At 41.9% G+C, this 19,097-nt stretch overlaps 1 protein-coding gene across 4 annotated transcripts in view; it reads right to left on the reverse strand.

Moving 5' to 3' along the window:
- The window catches only part of LUZP2 (leucine zipper protein 2), a 1,424,041-nt gene that overhangs the window by 327,383 nt on the left and 1,077,561 nt on the right, over positions 1 to 19,097 (reverse strand). For all 4 annotated transcript variants that reach the window (XM_073573883.1, XM_073573880.1, XM_073573881.1 and 1 more), the window contains 2 exons: positions 15,117 to 15,191; positions 12,119 to 12,259 (listed from right to left, as the gene is read on the reverse strand). In XM_073573883.1, the coding sequence (XP_073429984.1) occupies positions 12,119 to 12,259; positions 15,117 to 15,191 (216 nt within the window). The remainder of the gene's footprint in view (positions 1 to 12,118; positions 12,260 to 15,116; positions 15,192 to 19,097) is intronic.

A 19,097-nucleotide genomic window follows, 5' to 3' on the forward strand; every position in this document is an offset into this window, starting at 1 on the left:
GAAAAAAAAACAATTAAAATAGTGACATGTTATGGCCCTGGCTGAAAAAAAAAAGTTACATCTAAACATTTTTTTGTCACATGTGGTGTGTAATATTTACCTTCTGGTGAGCATTGTCTCCCGGAGGAACGACAGGGCTCGTGCGAACTTGTACTTGCTCCTGCGTCCTCCAGATCCACTCGGGCCCCGCATCTCTTTATTGAACTCCTTCTTGAAACGATCCCTCACAGACCGCCACCGCTTCATAATTCTCTCCCCTGAAACGAGAAAGGACAAAGTGGTTAGTATACAACATCAGTGTTTCCCAAACTCCAGTCCTCATGGTCCCCAGGGGTCATGTTTTCAGGATTTCCAAAGTAAATAGAAATCCTGAACACATGATCCGTGGGGACCACGAGGACTGGAGTTCGGGAAACACTGGTTTAAATCAAGCAACCGGTACTGTATATACTTACGCTCTTTAATCTGGGCCCGAGCTTCGAGGTCCTCCCAGCAGTCCACAAGGAGCGAACAGATTTCCTCCCAAAGTCGTTGGGTAACGATCAGGTCAGTGTGGCGGCGGTCAGACATATTCCAGAGCGGCTCCTTTTCTCTGATGAGATCGATGAGGCGGTCCACATCAATCCCTCCATCCTCACCGTCAGAGTCGGGAGCACGCTGTGAAGGCTGTTAAAGAAAAAGACAAAAATAACATAATTAGCCTCCACAAAAGAAATGAAATAAAAAGTGCAAAAAAAACAAAGCAAAAATATTTATACTTACACGCTGGTGACCGCCGCGTTGCTGTCGCCGACGACCCTGGGAGGCACTGCGAGGACCTCTTGGCCGAGCACCAGATTGGGAAGACTAGAGAAGAAAACAAAAAATGTTATGTCTTTGGATGTAGGCATTTGTTTGCTGTGTGTGGTCTGCAGAACATTGTTTTCTATGTGTTGTGTATAGTGTGATGTTGTGTTTCTGCGTTTGATGCAAAAAACTTACCAATTGTGAGCCCACTCCAAGTGTCTGTCCACCCCTTCCTTCTTCTTCTGGGAGCTCCTCTTCATCTTGTGATTCCTGTTTTGAAATAAAAGGCAATGAATACACATATATTACAGAGATGATGGATTTTGGAAATAAAAACTTACCGTCAAACGCTGACGATGCGAGGGAGGGCTCCCAGAAGATGTGCTGTCTTCCTCATGGCCAGACTCCATGGCTGTGGGTGGTGTTTCTGCTGCTGCCATTGCTGCTGCTGCTGCTGCTGCTGCATCTATTGGGCAGCTGTTGAATAAAGAGAAACAAAGGGCCAATGAATATCTTGATATTCCATAGCCCTAGTTTGGAGGAATGGGGGATTTGATAATTACCGTCTCTCATCTGCTGCTGGACTCCCCTCCCGTTGTTCAGCATGCTGCTCCATTTGGGGTGGTGCTGATGGTGCTGCTGCTGCAGATGTCTGCTGCCTTCTCCTGCTCCTGGTTCTTGGCTTGGGTGGCATGTTGGGTGTGGCTGAGGGTCCCATTGTCTTGCTTTTATATATGTCCTGTGGGCAGAGCTACTGAGCATGCTCAGACCAAAGAAACCGGATCCGGCCGCCGGATCCGGCTGTCGCCGGATCAGGCGCATTGCGGCGCTCATAGGCTTTCATTGTATGAAAAAGCCGGACACGCCGGATCCGGCGTGTCCGGCTTTTTCGCCGGAGACAAAAAACGTTACAGTAGCCGTTTTTTCCAGACGCCGGATCGCGTCACATTGCCGGATCCGGCGAAAATCGGATGAAACGCATGGCCATCCGGCTTGATCCGGCTCTAATGCAAGTCAATGGGGGGGAAACCGGATCCGGCATTGCATTTCGCCGGATCCGGTTTTAATCAAAAGCGCCGGATCGCGCCTGACGCCGAAAACCTGATGTGTGAAAGAGGCCTTACCTGTACATTATATACAGAGCTCCTGTGTATAATGTCATTGATCACTGCACTGTATTACCTGTACACAGGCACTGCATACTAAGTACAGATCTCCTGTGTATAATGGCACTTATGGTGATAGTATTATATTTTTTTTATTAATGATCAGTATTGTAGTATTCAGTCACCATGTGGTGGTAATATGTGGTCTGGACATGGTGCGGTGGTATTTGTCCATTGTATGTGCTATTATTTGGTCACTGTGCTATTGAAAAATAAATAAAAATATACCTAAATTGTATTGCATATTTTAACAAATATTTAATAGGTTAGAGTAGAGTAGGGCCTGGCCAAAAGTGTCTACCTTGTTATGGTGGCGGCTTAAAAAAATCTTTTGGCCAAAACAAAAACTGCCGGCTATATGTGTGATCTGGTGATTTGAACTGTTAATGTGTGATAGGTAAGAAGTGGAGTTTTTCCAAGAGACAGCGATGAGACAGTGGACAGTTCCAGTTCGAGGGGTGGAGGCGGGGCTGGAGTGAAGTCTGGGCGGAGACTCAAGGGGGCCCGAAAATTTTGCCAGTATGGGGTCCCGAAATTCCTAGTGGCAGCCCTGTGGAATATCACAAAAAATCTGAGGAAAAAAAAGCAAATTGGTCATAATTTCAGACAGAACCCCAAATCATCTGTGGCTAGTAACAGGTATGGACAATATGAAAATCACACCTGAAACCAGATAAAAAGGGGAAAAGTTGACTCAGTCTTTGTAATGTGTGTCTATGTGTGTCAAACTAAGCATGGAGAACAGAAAGAGAAGAGAACTGAGGACTTGAGAACCAAATTATTGAAAAATATTAACAATTTTAAGGTAAAAAGTCCATCTCCAGAGATCTTTATGTTCCTTTGTCCATGGTGCACAACATAATTAAGAGGCTTGCAACCCATGGCACTATAGCTAATCTCACTGTACATCGACAGCAGAGAAAAATTTAGGAAAGGTTGCAACACAGGACATTCTGGATGGTGGATAAGCAGCCCTAATCAAGTTACAAAGAAATTCAAGCTGTCCTGCCTGCTCAGGGTGCATCAGCATCAGTGCAAACTATCTGTCAACATTTAAATAAAATGCTATGGCAGGAGTCCCAGGAAGACCTCACTCCTGAGATATAAAATGCTATGTACTGTATGTGAGTAAGCCAAAATCCTTCTGAGAAAGCATCTAAGAAAACAGTGCCTACAGTTAAATATGGTGGAGATTCAATGATGTTTTGGGGTTGTTTTGCTGTGTCTTTGGGTGCATTGACTGTGCAAGGCATCATAAAATCTGAAGATTACCAAAGAATTTTGGCTGCATTTAAGTGCCCAATGTCAGAAAACTGAGTTTGCATCCTAAGTCATGAGGATTAACAATAGAAATCAACATAGACAGAACAACAAAAAAACTATTGAAAATGTATATACAAAGGGAAATTGAAGGGCTTGGATATAGCAGTCCAAATGAAAACTCTTCAACAGGTAAAAACTATTGTGATAAAAGAGCCTGGTGTCAGAAATAAACATCATAAGAAGTATGTGGCATAAATATGCAATAATTCAAATTAAAATAAGGTAGAGAAACAAAACAAGTATATACAAGCAATTGATTGCAGTTTTTTATTCCAAAGGGTGTGCACGCTAAATATTAAGTTGAGAGTGTAAAGAATTTTGTCCAGCCCATTTTGGGGGTTTAGTGACTAATTATGTTCAATTTGACTTTCTTCTTTGATTTTTTGGTGTTGTTTCAATACACACACAAGAAATAAACACGTGTTTATAATAAAGCATTCGTAATTACAATCATTTTCTCTGAAAAATACTTCATTTTCTGGAACAATTTCAAGGGTGCCAACACTTTCGAGCATGACTGCATATCTATTCATGTATTACAAAAGCTCTTTCACATGTGACTATGGTGCCAACAGCAAAGGGCTCCTGTACAAAACAGTATATAGGTTCACTATTTTGGTCTCTTGATTTCTAATAATTCCCCAGCAGCCATGATTCACATTAGGTTCCCATAGAGGTTAAGACTTCAGTCTAAGAGAGGATAGGCAATAGGTCCTGGCAACGAGAATCGCCTTAACGTGGCTGCCAGGTACACATGAATTGGCCAATTTATGTGCTAAGCTTTTTCAATTTTTCAAATTTCTAGGGCAGTAATGCAATTCCATTCTCATATTTCATATTTGCATGCTTTAGCGCTACAGAGTGCTGCTTTTTGTTTGATTGTATATGAGTTTGTGACTCTAGGTAAGCACCTGTTCACACCTAATTTGTGTTTGGATGTGGTGATCAGTTTTTTTATACTTTTATTTTGAATTAAAGAGAGCATTACTAGTGTGAGAAATGTAGAGCAGACTGTCAGTCATTACATGTCTCACACTTGAGTGACTCTGTAGCCAGTCATTCACTCGGGATCACAAGAATATTGACAGGTGGAGTAGGAATTCCCAAATAGATAGTTTCCCATGGGCCTCGTTGCTGATAAATCATCTTTTATCACTTTATATAAATGAGCTATTCCAGTCTATGGGGCGGACGTTGCCTGGAAAATAACTTTGCCTCCAGAGCTTATTTCAGTGTGATGTGTAATGGCCGCTCTCTTCTCTCCTGCTTCTCTCAGCTCCAGATTCCATCTCACAGATAGACATAATTGCAATATAGTTCCAATTCAGCAGAGCTCAGAGAGAAGCAAAACATGTGTTTGCATAAAGACAAATTTAAGTTATCTTGTTCTGTTTTAGTTACTTGTCTCACACTGGTAACTCCCCTTCTTGTAAAATAAGCTCTGGAGGCAGAGTTATCTTCCAGGCACCATCCCTCATAGCCTGGAAGAGGTCTGTTAGGGTTGCAGATCGCACTAAATATAAAATATAAGGGAGTGAGATCACAACCCAGGGTCCACCGTGCAGAGATGGTATACTGCTGCTTAGTAATGACGGAGTACTAAGTGAACACCGGCAGGTTAACCACTGACCCGGATTGCACAGGGGCAAACTCTGTTGCTTCACCGAGCCACTGAAAGAAACGCCCGAGCCTGTTAACACCACAGGACTTGGCAGAAGTAGTGTATAGCGTAAGGTCACAAAACTCAGCCCTTAGACTGCAGGACTGGAGTCCCTCTAGACTGCTAGCGCTCGGCGCCGTGACTGTGGTGCCAGCAAGAGTTAAATAAATAACGCATGCAAGTGTGCACAGTGCCGCTCAGGCGGATGCCACTAATCGCCCAGGATTGGGCCAGATAAGCGCACAGGTTGCGTAAGGCGTTACACAGGCGTGGCTGTCACTTGCACAGGTTCGATAGTGCCCTGCAGTGGGCGACACCATTGGATGCTAGTGTGCAGAAGGCTGGTATGCACTGTGGCGTATAGACTTGCCACTGACAGGAGCTGACTCAGACTCTAAACCCTACCAACATACGTATCAAAGGGAAGGGGTTTCTTAATGAGTCAGTCACCAGATACATGCATCCATCATCATACACTCCATAAGTATTTGAGTCTATACTAGCGCATGGCTGAGCGGCCATGCGACCCTTTTATAGCAGCGTCCTTCCGAGACATTCCTGATGGTCCAATCCGAGCTGAGAAGGACCTGTGCATGTGACCTCCCATCTCCAATGAGAGATCATCCCACGGGCATGCTCAGTAGACTGAAAGGAGGACTTAGTCCCTGGAGTAGCTCGCTGCTGACCAGCATGCGTTGCTATAGCTGGACCTGAGGTGGCAGCAGCAATCAAACCCAGAGTGCTAGTCTGAGCAGAGCATTGGGATCGACGAATCTGCTGAGCAGCCTCCTCTGCGGTCGGAGAGGAATGGGAGACCGCCGAATGCAAGGCTCAAGATTCCTGCTGTGCAGCGACAGGAACCCGACGCCTAACAAGGTCGTTTATATAAAGTGATGAAAGATGATTTCTCAGCAGCAAAGCATCTAATATGAGATATACAGATATCACTCTTCTCAGCAGTCTGTAACCTGTATATCCATATTGAAAGTTTAGATAGGTCGAATGTGGTGACAGATTCCTTTCAAGATGAATTTTCATGCCAAAACATATCAACTAATTATAAATCTGCCTAATTTCTGTTTAGTCTGTCTTTACCTGTAGCCCTAAAACAGTGAGGTCCTGAAAGTGAAAATTCATTTTTAAGAAGCAATAAACATAAAGATACATTTTCAGGCCTTGTCAGGAATGCTTTGAAGGTGCAATATGTATGTGCAACGTGTCAGTTTTGGTCCCTTAAGATTCAGTTGTTGCTTATCAAATGGGACAGAATTCATAAGCATTCTTCCACTGAGACTTGTCTGCCAATATGTAAAAAAATCCATGCAGATGAATAAATGAATAACCTACGGTGTAAAATGTATTTTTAAGCCTGCAGGAAATGAGTGACTTCTTTCCTAGTTCATGTAAGGTACCTGCTAATTAAATTGAAAACAGCATTCCTCAAACAAGAAATTAATCTTTAAAAAATAGAGATCCCACCTATCTATCTATCTATCTATCTTCTATCTATCTATCTATAAATCTATCCATCTATCTATAAATCTATCTATCTATCTAAATAGAAGAAAAACAGGCAGCACTCCAGTTAAAAGGAAAATTGGGGACTTTAATCCAGCGCCAAGTGGTGCAACGTTTCGCCCTCACAGCACGGTCTTTGTCAAGCACAGTGTTACCATAGAATAGGGCACTTTTTATACATACCTCTTCAATTTACCTATATACAAAAATTAGCATATATTAAATATAAATCATAATCAAAGTGTATGAAAATTACATTGCAGTAAATATGAGAACCATCATAGTGTTTACATATATAAGGTGCATGTTAGAGAGCAAAGCATCATATCCACCGTACCTACAATCATTGATACAGCTAATTAACAATGATTAAAAGAAGTGAAACACCTGTGTGATATTTACAATGCATAAACATTATAAATCACCTGGAACACTCAGACCCATGTTGTAGTTCCACCATAACAGCATTCTCAGAGCACAACTGAGCGTGTCAGTAATCAGAGACTCCCGATTGGCCACGCGACAGTGATGTCAGCGATGATGTCAACACACAAGCTCACAAGGCATTTCCACGCCCTGCTCCACCATTACAAGTGCAGGCAACTCTGCCCACACAGTATTTCATAAGAAAAAACAGCATTTGTTCACAAAAGAGATGTCTCAGTACTTAAATGGAATGGAGCACTTGTAGAGATCGTATTAAGTGATGAACTGGACACCCAAAACATTCATACCAATGGCTATGCATAAGCCACAAGCACTATGCCACATGCCCCCTAGAGGACAGAGGCGGAGTACCAGCACACAGCCAGCAATCACAGAGGGGATTAACCCCCTGCGTCACTACTATGTACTATGGGCTAAATGCACCTGCCAGCAAACATTCACCATATAAACTGGGTGTCAGATGTCACTAGCAAAACTCGGGCCTTGGGATAAATTTATCTCATATACTTTATACAATATACAAAAGGAACATACAACAATCATTGGGAAGAGTTTCTATCCAGGGATTCAACTTTTAAAAATAAAAAAGAGAGCATTTAGTCATTATAAAAAAAAACAAAAAATAATGAACCAAAATTGGCTCAAATAAATACAAATAAACTCATATCAGAGTACAATACAAGAAGAGAGATCTATAAGGGTTTATACAGAAAACAAAATTTAATTTTTTTTTTTAAAAAAAAGGATAACTTTTTCAAAAAATCCATCAATATCAATTAACACATGTACTGCATATTAAGACACAGAATGAATCTTAAAATCAACATTAAGGCCATCATTCTACACATATTTTCCTCAAGTTCATCATGTAACTTTGAAACATGTGAAGAAACGTTCTCAGAAAAATTCTTCCAATCAATGTCCGACATACATCCTTTTAGTTTTAGTTCCAATTTATAGATAGATAGATTTATAGATAGATAGATAGATAGATAGATAGATGGATGGATGGATGGATGGATGGATGGATGGATAGATAGATAGATAGATAGATAGATAGATAGATAGATAGATAGATAGATAGATAGATAGATAGATAGATAGATGGATGGCTGTATGGATAGATAGATAGATGGATGGATGCATGGATAGATCTATCTATCTATCATGGAATAACTACCTGATCACTGGGGGGGCCTGCCCACTTGGACCCCATAGATTCAGAGACCGGTACTAATTGAGCAGTGGTCGATCATGTGTATTGCCACTCCATTCTTTCTTAATGGGACCGCTGGAGATAGCTGAATGCTGCGCTCAGCCAGTCTTCAGGCTTTCCCATAAAACTAAATGCAGAAGTCCTGCTTATTTGGATCAAGGGGGTCCCATCGGTAAGACGCCAGTAATGATGGAGTTGTTCCCTTATCTAATGGACCTGATTTAACTTCCAAACTTGAGACTATGCCTTCAAGAACATTGCCTAGCAAAAAGACATCAGCTCCTAGTGATTGATTCATTGGATCTGATTGCTATTGAGATCTTCAGGGTGGCTACCTTTACTTCCCAATTCCACTGGTGCTAGTATTTAATGTATTTTAATGATGTTTATCATATAAAATGTAAATACTGTAATTGTAACCAAAAGTTAGAGTGTTTGTCCATTTGACTATCCTTTCAAGTTAGAAGTTAGAATGATTCCATGAAAATAAGCTTGCCATTGGATGTCCCACTAAAGCAATTCACCAATGATAAGTTATAAGGCTACTTTCGGACTTGATTTACCAGGCGCAGCGCTCGGCCGCCGCTAAGCTCCGACCCCGGCAGTGCCCCCTCCTGTCAGCTTCTCCTATGGTCGCATGACGCTGCATGCGATCAGCATACCCTATATTTAGCGTTGGGTATGCTGATCATGTGCTGGTATGTTTTTGCCGGCGCATGCACCGCTTTTCCGCCAAATGCACCTTGTTGCATTTTTATGCGCTCGGCGCAGCGCAAAAAGGGCGCATGCACCAGCAAAATCATACCAGCGCACGGCCAGCGTACCCTACGCTAAATATAGGGTACGCTGATCGCATGCAGCATCATGCGACCATAGGAGGAGCTGACCGGAGGGGCCGTGGCCTGGGTGGAGCTTAGCGGCGGCCGAGTGCTGCGCCTGGTAACGCAAGTCTGAAAGTAGCCTAAGCTGCATATAAACCTTGTGTAACCTGACGTATGAGGGTGCAGTCAGACTGGCGTGCTACTCACACAAGGTTTGCAATACAACCCTCAGATTGGCCGTCGGCTCTCCTGACCTCAGTGTGACACTATCTATTTCTATGCAGCTATCACACTCAGATCAGGAGAGCTGAGAATTGTGATACTGCAGTCAGACAACATCCTAAAGCTAAGAGTGGAGATGTGCGCATGGCTATACTATGACAACATTCAAATTTGTGTAGGAGCAATTACGGTATTGTCTACACCCTAACTTTTCTCTTTTTTGATCAAAGATGAGTAAAGTCTGTTAGGACTAATATCTGCCATTATAGTGTTGCATTTACTTAAAGAGGTGGTCCAAAGGCCAAAGTAATTTTCATTATAAATCCCTATCTATTTAAACGCCATAATCTAAACTATTTTCTGATATACTTGTACTTGCATTACAAATTCTCTATCCTTCCCTAATTACACTGCCTAACAGCTTTTATATTTTTTTTCCTACCTCCTGTGTGATGGCGTTTCACATCCTAGTGCTTCCTAGGATACTGAAGCAAAGCTTTATTGGGGGGGCAGAGGCTGCAGTCACTGTCGCAGCCTCTGCCCCCATCCTGAAATGAAGCGTCATCAGCATGTTTCAAGGGCTGAACTAGTCCCTGCTCTGTCACTGTCTCATGTGCACAATGACAGCGCACTCTCTGCTCCTGGCTCAGATCAGTAGTAGAGAGAATACCTGTCATGCAGAGACCAGTGATGTGCCTTGCAGGTGGCGCTGTACACTGTACTCTAGGTATTCTGACAAGTCTCTGGTGCTGGCTCGTAGCTGCTGATCTGAGCCAACAACAGAGCATGTGGTGTCTTTGTGCACATCACACAGTGCACAGTGCTCAGGGACTAACTAGACTAGGTCCTGAAACCAACTTCACTGATGATGCCTCATTTCAGGGAGGGGCAGAGGCTGCAACAGTGACCGCAACCACTGCCCCCTGATGATGCTTCATTTCAGGGAGGAGGCTGGGGCTGCAGCATGGACTGAAGTCCCTGCCCCTGATGACACTTTGATTGAGTATCCCAGCATGCACCTGAATTCTCAACTGATGTGCCATCAAAAAGGAAGTAGGAAAAAAGCAAAGTAGCTACATACTGTGGAGAGGGAAGGATAGTGAATTTTTAATTCAAGTATATTAGAAAAGAATGAATGAAAACTACTTTGCCTTCAGACCACCCGTTTAATTGAATTTTGAAAATATCTGGTTTGTAAGGAATACAATAAAAATCTACTGATTCACTATGATTTTGTAGAGGCCTAAGAACGTATTTATTAAATCAAGGCTAAGTTTGCCTTCAGTGCCTCCACAAGAACAATGAACTTTTGGATAGTGTTTACTGTATTCACAGTAATGGGCTGCATAGATTCCTCCACAGATACCTGACTACTAGTCATTTTACAATTTGGCTACCTAGTTTATCCTAAATGATGGGTGCCTCTCTTTTTATTCAGAATGCCTTAGTAAGATACGTAACATCTTTGCCCGTTTGTCTATATCAGTGCTCCTCAACCTTTCTCACCTTGACAGCCAATGTCAACTCTGAGAGATGTAAAACCATATGGAACTTTTTTATGGACTTTGTGCGCTGCCATCAGTGGACACAATTCCAGTTATGATGAAAGATTATTGTTTTATTCCCAACGCTTTTCAAAGTAATAGTTACTTCTTCCTCAGGGGATGACAGATGTCTGTCATCCTGAGGAAGAAGTAACTATTACTTCGAAACGCGTTGGGATAAAACAATAATCTTTCATCATAACTGGAATTGTGTCCACTGTTTGGCAGCGCACAAAGTCCATAAAAAAGTTCCATATGGTTTTATATATCGGTGGTCACTGGCTTAGCCCTTGGACGTGCAGCAGCTGATCATTTACATGCTTTACCTTTCCTACAAGGGGTGAGTGGATACTGTATATTTATATGTATTTTATCATCGGATAAGACCCTATTTGCGCTCCTCTCTTTCCTACAGCATAATTCATTGAAACTCTGAGAGATGGTCACGGGCCCCCTCCAGGACTGAACCACTACAGTAGTTACACTCAAAGCCCACCATTACCAGTATAATGACAGCAAAAGCTTCCCCATAGAAACCACACTGAGACCTTGTGCCCCTAATCCATATTGGCAGGATAAATACATCCAAGGTTAACTATTCAATATTCTCATATCAAGCACATTCTCCACACTATGGCATCTAGCTTCAAGCCAAGCTCCCCTCTAAAGGCCCCATCACACAGCGATCTCGCTAGCGAGATCGCTGATTTTGTGACGCCACAGCGATCTTGCCAGCGAGATCGCTGTGTGTGACAGGGATCAGCAACCGGCCCCCCTGCCGGGTATCGCTGATCGTGCTCGATCGTCCTGGGCCATTTTTTGATCACTGGTCTCTTGGATACCCGCTGTTTACCTTGACAGCTCACCAGCAATCAGCCTAACGATGTTGCAGCAATTTCATCCATGTCGGATCGTTGGTGGGATCGCTGGGACATCGTTATGTGTAACAGGGCCTTAACTGTGTTATCCTATCTCCAGCTTACTGAATTTATTTCTCTTATATTTCCCTCTATATTCCCCCCCTAAGTATATACAAATCCAGTTCTGTGCCTGGCTACTCACTAGACCAAGCGCTAATTCACTAGCCTGGCTGACAGCCGTGAGCCACACATCCCGAGCCACAGATTGGGGACCCCTGGTCTATATGATTTATTTTATTTATTTTTTATTTTACTTTTGTGGCACCATCACCATCATATTCCACACTGCTTTACATACATTACCATTACATTATTTATTGACATTTTGGGTTTTTTTTAGGTCATGCACCCACAATATTCAGAGCTCATATTATTATCTTCCAAATCATGAAATACGAGGTCCACTCAATGTAAGAACTGATAAGTGCTATGTTCAGACTATTTGGTAATAGCTCCTATATGTTTTGAAGACTCTTAGAAATGTATCATGCGTACCTCTGTGATAACCGTCTCAACAGATGGAGATGGCCTCTCTCTTGGCTTTGACGAGACGATGCTCACAGCGGGTGGTTGATTGTGTAACACTGAAGACAGGCAGAGCTGTACTGTTTCTTTCAAGGCTTTTAGTTGAGATTCCTGGAGAAGCAAAATCTTTAGGTCAGTTGCTGTTATGTATGAATGTCCAATCCTCAAATATTGAGACTCATATCTGAGGATATTATTTGTGAACACTGTGAAATTTCTTAAATTTTGAATCCACAATCAATTATTCAGAAGGTCTATTATTCCTGCACAGAATTGCAATAATATGAAAAAAAAATAACCTTCAAGAAGGAAAAAAACCCAAAAAGTTATCTAATAGAGATTAGCCGATCTATCCACTGAGGATCAAGTTCAAGCTGAATTTCCTGAAATTTATTGTTCTACCTAACTTTGAACACTTTGAAATTTGCAATGTGCAAAAAAAAAATTGCCCGGCAACATTTTCCGCTCCGGTGAACCATCAGTTCGAGGACTAATGTCAGTTTGCGCAGCCAAGTGGGCTTCTCCATTATGCGCACATCCCAGATTATAAATCATTTTTTCATACCTGGTACACCACTGGGTAATGTGAGATCAGCGTTTCCCAGTGGAGCATAGCCGAGCGCAGCACTGACAGTATGTACGACAGTCAGATACAACTAGACAGCTCATTTCTCTAGTAGAGAGAAATCTTTTGAGTGGATACTGTATGCAAACTGGCTGAAATATTTTGGGAGAGGGGAAAGACTTCTCGAACCTCCGTCACTCCGGCTCTATTCACCACCCTATTCTGTCTTTTTCTGCTTTACTAATAGCTTCTATTCTGTGTGACTCCAAGCACCGGGGCTGTCTCAAGCAAAAAACAGCGCTGCTGCGAATATATATGATGTGACAAAGGCTTAGAAAGAGCTTCCAGGCATCTAAAGCATCTTTTCCTCACTTGCATATCAACTCAAAAGCAGATTTATTGGTAACAGGCAGGCAGACTCTCTAGAGAAATATATGGTTGGACTTGTTTTACTAGAGTTGCATGGTCATAAAACTAGTTTTGGGGGGTTAAATCCTGCTGACAGATACCCTTTAATGTTTTAGCAGACCAACTCCTGAATACTTTTTTTTAGTTTAAGTGCAATAAATGATCTGCACCAAATTCTTACTTTAAATCTACTGTCACAAACTATGGAAGCATCTACAGGATCACATGGTAGGAGGAATAAAAAATACAACCAATTTGAAATTCTGCCCATTGATGTCAATGTGTTACAGCCATTGAGCGGCAAATATTTTTTTTTAAATAAAATTAGAGTAAATTCATGAGAATATAACAATATTGATTATTCTACCCTAATAAACACATCTGAAAGAAAATTTTGTGATGTGTTTGAAGAGATGAGAAAATAGATTATAAATGAAGGAAATCTGATACAAGTTTTTCCAAAAATTCAGACTAAACTAATCAAAATTTCAGGGCAATGGATTGGCACGAACATAGCAAATAATGGCCAGCCAGCAACCACTTTGCTAGATCTGGAGTACCAGAGAGGGGTGAAAACCCAACAAACTCTAATACTCACCTATCCTGGACCCTCCTCATGCCTGTCTTGCTGCCATTGCTCCCTCTTCAGCTTTCTGAAAGACTTATCTTTAGGGCTCACTCACACTAGTGTATAACAGGGCAGCGAGCTATCCGATGTTTTATTGGATAGCACTAGGCACAATGTTATACTATGGGGCAGTGCAGATCTGTGATTTTTTTTCTCATATTGATTCAGCATGGGAAAACAAATGCAGCATGCTGTGAGTGCATCTGTTAATCGGATCACACTCATCCATTCATGTCTATGGGTGCATGTAAAACACTGGACTGCACTCAGATGTCATCTGAAAGCAGTCCAGCTGACACAGACAGAGAAAAAGGAGATGGTTTGCCTCATACTTCTGTGCTCTGTTTGTTGATCCACTGCTGCCTGACCTTGGACCTGATTCTGACCATCCATTTCCTAGCCCCTTTGCTCTGATCAGCTATCTTTATGGTATTCTGACCTCGGACTGTGACCTGACTTTGCCATTTTCCTTCCCCTTTAGTTTACAAAGTTCTCTCTTGACATTTGACCCTGGAACATTTGGCTACTCGGCCTCACAGCTTGTCCGTGAGTAGTGATTAATGTCACACTAGACAAATTATATTTTGTGAGATTTGAGAAACTGAGTATGCAGGCAAATGTATTTGTTAACTGCTGTCCTGTAGACCATTTATTTTTGGTAAAATGGTCCTCAGAAAATCAGCTCATCACATAGTATGACATTGGGACCTCCAGGCAGGAGGAACCAGGCAAGTGTTTAACTTCCCTTCAGCACCACCACAGACAGAATTAAGTACTAAGCTGCACCCACTAAAATCAATGAACAGTTCTTTTAATGTATAGAAGTATCATAATATATAGATGTATCAGATGATTCTCCCAAACTGGAGACTTGTTATTTTCATTTATGACTGTGGCCAACAGATGAACGCCCTAAGGCTCTGTGCACACAGTGCGATTTCTACTGCGGATCCGCAGCGGATTTGCCGCTGCGGATCTGCAGCAGAACTGCAGGTGATGTACAGTACCATTATAGCCTATGTAAAAAAAAAAAAACGCTGTGCACATGCTGCAGATTTTTCCGTGAAAAAAAAAAGCAGCATGTGACTTCTTTTGTGCGGTTTTGCTGCAGTTTTCCACCTGCTCCATTCTACAAATCTGCAGGTGGAAAACCGCAGTGGAAAACCGCACAAAAACGGCAGTAAAAGCGCAAAAAAAAGGGAAAACATCCGCAGGAAAAATGCAGGTCATTTGACCTGCAGATTTCGTAAAATCCGCGTGAGGATCAACACCGTGTGCACATAGCCTAAATAAATAGCAAGAAATATTGGTTAATGAGTGCATGCTGTAAATATCCATTAGCCTACTGTACGATAACAAGCTCTTACATTATCCAGTGATGCTATTTCCATTTCTCTCTTCGCCACTGTTAACTTCTGCTCCAAATCTGTTAGCTGTTGCGCCTGTTAATGAGAATTAGAGAAAAAGCTCAGCTATACCGTCAGGAGACACAAACCGAATCAACCATTCATTGAGCCGTAATGCTACTGGCTGTGTAACTCATAAACATGTATGGCCATTTAGAACGTGCTATTTAATTAACTAATTATGAACTCGCAGATGGTAGCTTAGAATCATGGCTCCCGCTTTCTCTAGGAAAGTCTATTAAAATGATTTGTACTCTCATAAGTAAACATCTTAGGGCTTAGCATTTCAAAAGAATACACACATCATCTTCCAGGAGCACACCTGCTTTATAGTACTACAGCAATCCTGAATTGTCAGGAATGTATGAGTATAATACATGTTTTATTACTCTGTATATTTATCTGTCATTATATTTATATTCTGTTAACAATTGGTGCCCGGTTGCTAAACCGGTTGAAACTGTGACAAGCACATGAAAAATACATATTGTTTACAGGCAGTGTTGGCTTATAAATTTCTTGGAAAATATATGGTCGTAATATATTTCGCAAAGTAAATTTGCTGCTTCTTTCTATACAAGGTTCTTCTGCACTGTAGTATATAAGGCGCCAATAGATATTGATGACTTTTAATAACTTGCAGTGTGAGATAGATTTATAGTCAATAGCTGTCATGATGTAACCAATGGGTATAAGAGGTAAGAAATAAAATCTGATTGCCTCCCTGCAATAAATTTACACAAAAATTACTTTGTCTATGTTATATGCAGTAGAATTTTGGCACAATTGCAGTAGAACTTTGGTTTCCACGTGGGTCATTTTGTAAAGTCAATTAAACTTTTGAACTGACAAGATATTTTCATTGCATTTTTGACCAAGATAGTTTTGGAACAAAAGTTCATGGGACAGTTTCTTAAGAAAGTAACGGATTGTCGTCTGTTTTTGATCACTTATTATAGATGTAAGGAATCTTTGGATTGATCCAACACAGACTTTGCACAAGTCACTAATCTTAGCCAAATGAAGGAGCACCCCGGTTTTCAACCATTCACCCCTGTACCTGGATTTAGCCTTCACTGTAGTGGAACAGGGCTTTCTTGCAAAAACTAATAGGTGGTTGGTGGAGTGAGTTGAAGAAATATATAAATGCATTGAATCAAAATCAGTTGGACATAAGGACAAATAACACAAGCCAGAATTATTGTTTTGAAAAACTAACACAAACTCCAGTAGGTCAGACAATGACAAAAGACAGAGCCAGAGGTGTAGCTAAGGGTTAAGCTCAGGGGGCGGTGAAACACCTGAATGGACCCCTAACTGCTATACCTGACTACAACTACAGTGGGTATAGGGGAACCTCAGCAGATGACCATGTTGTTACTGGAAAAAATGTCTACAAAGACAAAGATGCATATTACCACCATATGGGGGCCATATAGTGGTAGATATCAGTCAAGCAGAAAGTGTAAGAGATTACAGTGCAGTTACAGATAGTGAATTACAACTGAGGTTATTTCTTATGGAGTCGTTCACTTTTCTTGTCTTTTCCTTCTGGCCCAGACCGACATGACGACTTCTCCAGCCATGACTGGGCTGCAGAAGTAACAAGATACATTTGATTGCTCACATTTTCAGCACCATCCCCATCTATTCCCAATCTGCACAACCTCCTCATTCTGCTGATACCCCAATACTGAGCCGCTGCTGCAGTATATGTCCCTATTACTGCACCTATTCTGTGGTACTGCTGCCACATAATAATGCCCACCACTGTCCCCCTTACATAGTAATAATGCCTCCTTTGTCCCCTCTAGATGGTAAAATAGACCCCTAGAAAATATTAATACCTTGTGCAAGTGCTCTAGAAAACACATTTTGCCCTTAGAAAGCAATAATGCCCCCTGTGCACATTTGACGTTCATAGTACTCTGAGTGCCCCTATAATAATTAAAGGGAACCTGTCACCCCCCTGGGCATTTTTAAGTTAAAGAGCCACCTTCAGCAGCACTAAGGCTGCACTCTGTGAAGGTGGCTCTTCTGTTTCTGACCCCCAGTAATGCCGAAATATTAACTTTTATAAATAGGACCTCATACCTGTTATGCGTCCCATATGTATGGAGCCTCCCCCTGAAGCAGCCGTCTCCCCGCCGTCAATCATGTCTCTGCAGCGTCTGGGCCCTGCCTCCCATAGCCATCCATCATGCCCCTGTGCTGCCGTCTGGGCCCTGCCTCCCATAGCCGTCCATCATGCAGGGTGACAGGTTCCCTTTAATGCTTCTTAAGTGCCCACTTAACATCTGATAAAGTCCCCTGAATTCCCCAATGTACATTTCCTCTATACACATCATGATGAGCCCACAGCTGCATTCTACACAGTATAATGGGCCCACAAGTCCCTATGCACAGTATGATGGGCCCACAGCTCCTCTATACATAGTATGGTCAGCCCACAAGCCCCTAGCTTCCATAGCATAGTGTGATGTCCCCACTGCTCTCCAAAAACACAGTTTAATGACCCCCACAGTAGCCCTCAAACTGTATAATGGTCCCCACACTGTACAATGTCCCCTACATTAGCTCTCAAACTGTATAATGGCCCCCAGATTAGCTCCCAAATTGTATAATGGCCCCCACACTAGCTCCCACACTGCATAATGGCCCTTGCATTAGTTCCTAAGCTGTATAATGCACAAACATTAGCTCTCACGCTGTATAATGGCCCCTGCATTCATCCCCAAGCTGTATAATGACCCATACATTTGTCACCAAGCTATATAATGGCTCATTATATTAGTCCCTAAGCTGTTTAATGGTCCCTGCATTAGTCCACAAACTGTACAATGGCACCTGCATAAGTCCAAAACCTATATACTGGCACTTGCATTAGTCCACCAACTGTATACAGGCTTCTGCATTGGTTCCGTTCACAATTAGTGTATAGTAACTCCGACAACGCTGTTTCGCCACTGCTTTTTCCAAGGGGCATTCACAATTAGTGTGTAGCAACCCCGATGATTCTTTTTTGCCACTGCATTTTGCAAGGGGTGTTCACAATTAGGGTGTAGTAACTACGGCGGTGGCGTTTTGCCATTGGTTTTTCCAAGGAGCATTCACAATTAGTGATGAAATCAAAGAACATGAATGACACTCACCGGGTATTATTTTACCGCTTTATTGTTGCATCTTCCACGGGAGAATAGGAGCATGGGAGCAAGAGGGTTGGCATTCACAATTAGTATGTAGAAACCTCAATGACGCCGTTTCATCATTGCATTTTACAAGGGGCCCTCTTGAAAAAACAATGGCAAAATGGCATCTTCGGTGTTACTTCACACTAACTGTGGACACTAAGGACATTGAGTAAAAATGTAAATTTACATGATTTTGTATATACCATAGGAACATTCCTAAGATTGCACTAGGCACCTTGTTGGTTTCCACTGCTCTTTATCTATGTTTCGATCTATTTGCAATATTAGGTGTTTAGCTAATAGAGATGTAATATTATTGCATAGAATATTTTTCATCTCTCTTGATTGTAACATAGTGACATAGTTTTGAAGGCTGAAGGAAGACCTTATGTCCATCTAGTTCAGCCTATTTTTAGTGCAGCTGTTCTGCATTGTTGATCGTGGGGAAGGCAAAAAACCCACAGAGTAGAAGCCAATTTTCTCCATAGGGAAAAAAATTCCTTCCCCTAAGCTTGGTCAACCATCTACCTATAATATTATGTTATTCGTAACCTTCTATACTGTTACTCATAAGAAAAGCATCCATTGCTTTCTTAAATTCATTCAGTGAGTTGGCCATCACCACTTCCTCAGGAAGAGAATTCCAGAGCCTCACTGCTCTTACCATGAAGAACCCTCTTCTATGCTGGTGCAGAAATTGTCTTTCCTCCAAACGAAGAGAATGCCCCCTTGTTCTTGTCACAGTCCTTGG

Source organism: Dendrobates tinctorius, unplaced genomic scaffold (genome assembly GCF_039654945.1).
Source record: "Dendrobates tinctorius isolate UK_male_01 unplaced genomic scaffold, ASM3965494v1 ptg000037l, whole genome shotgun sequence".
NCBI lineage: Eukaryota > Metazoa > Chordata > Amphibia > Anura > Dendrobatidae > Dendrobates > Dendrobates tinctorius.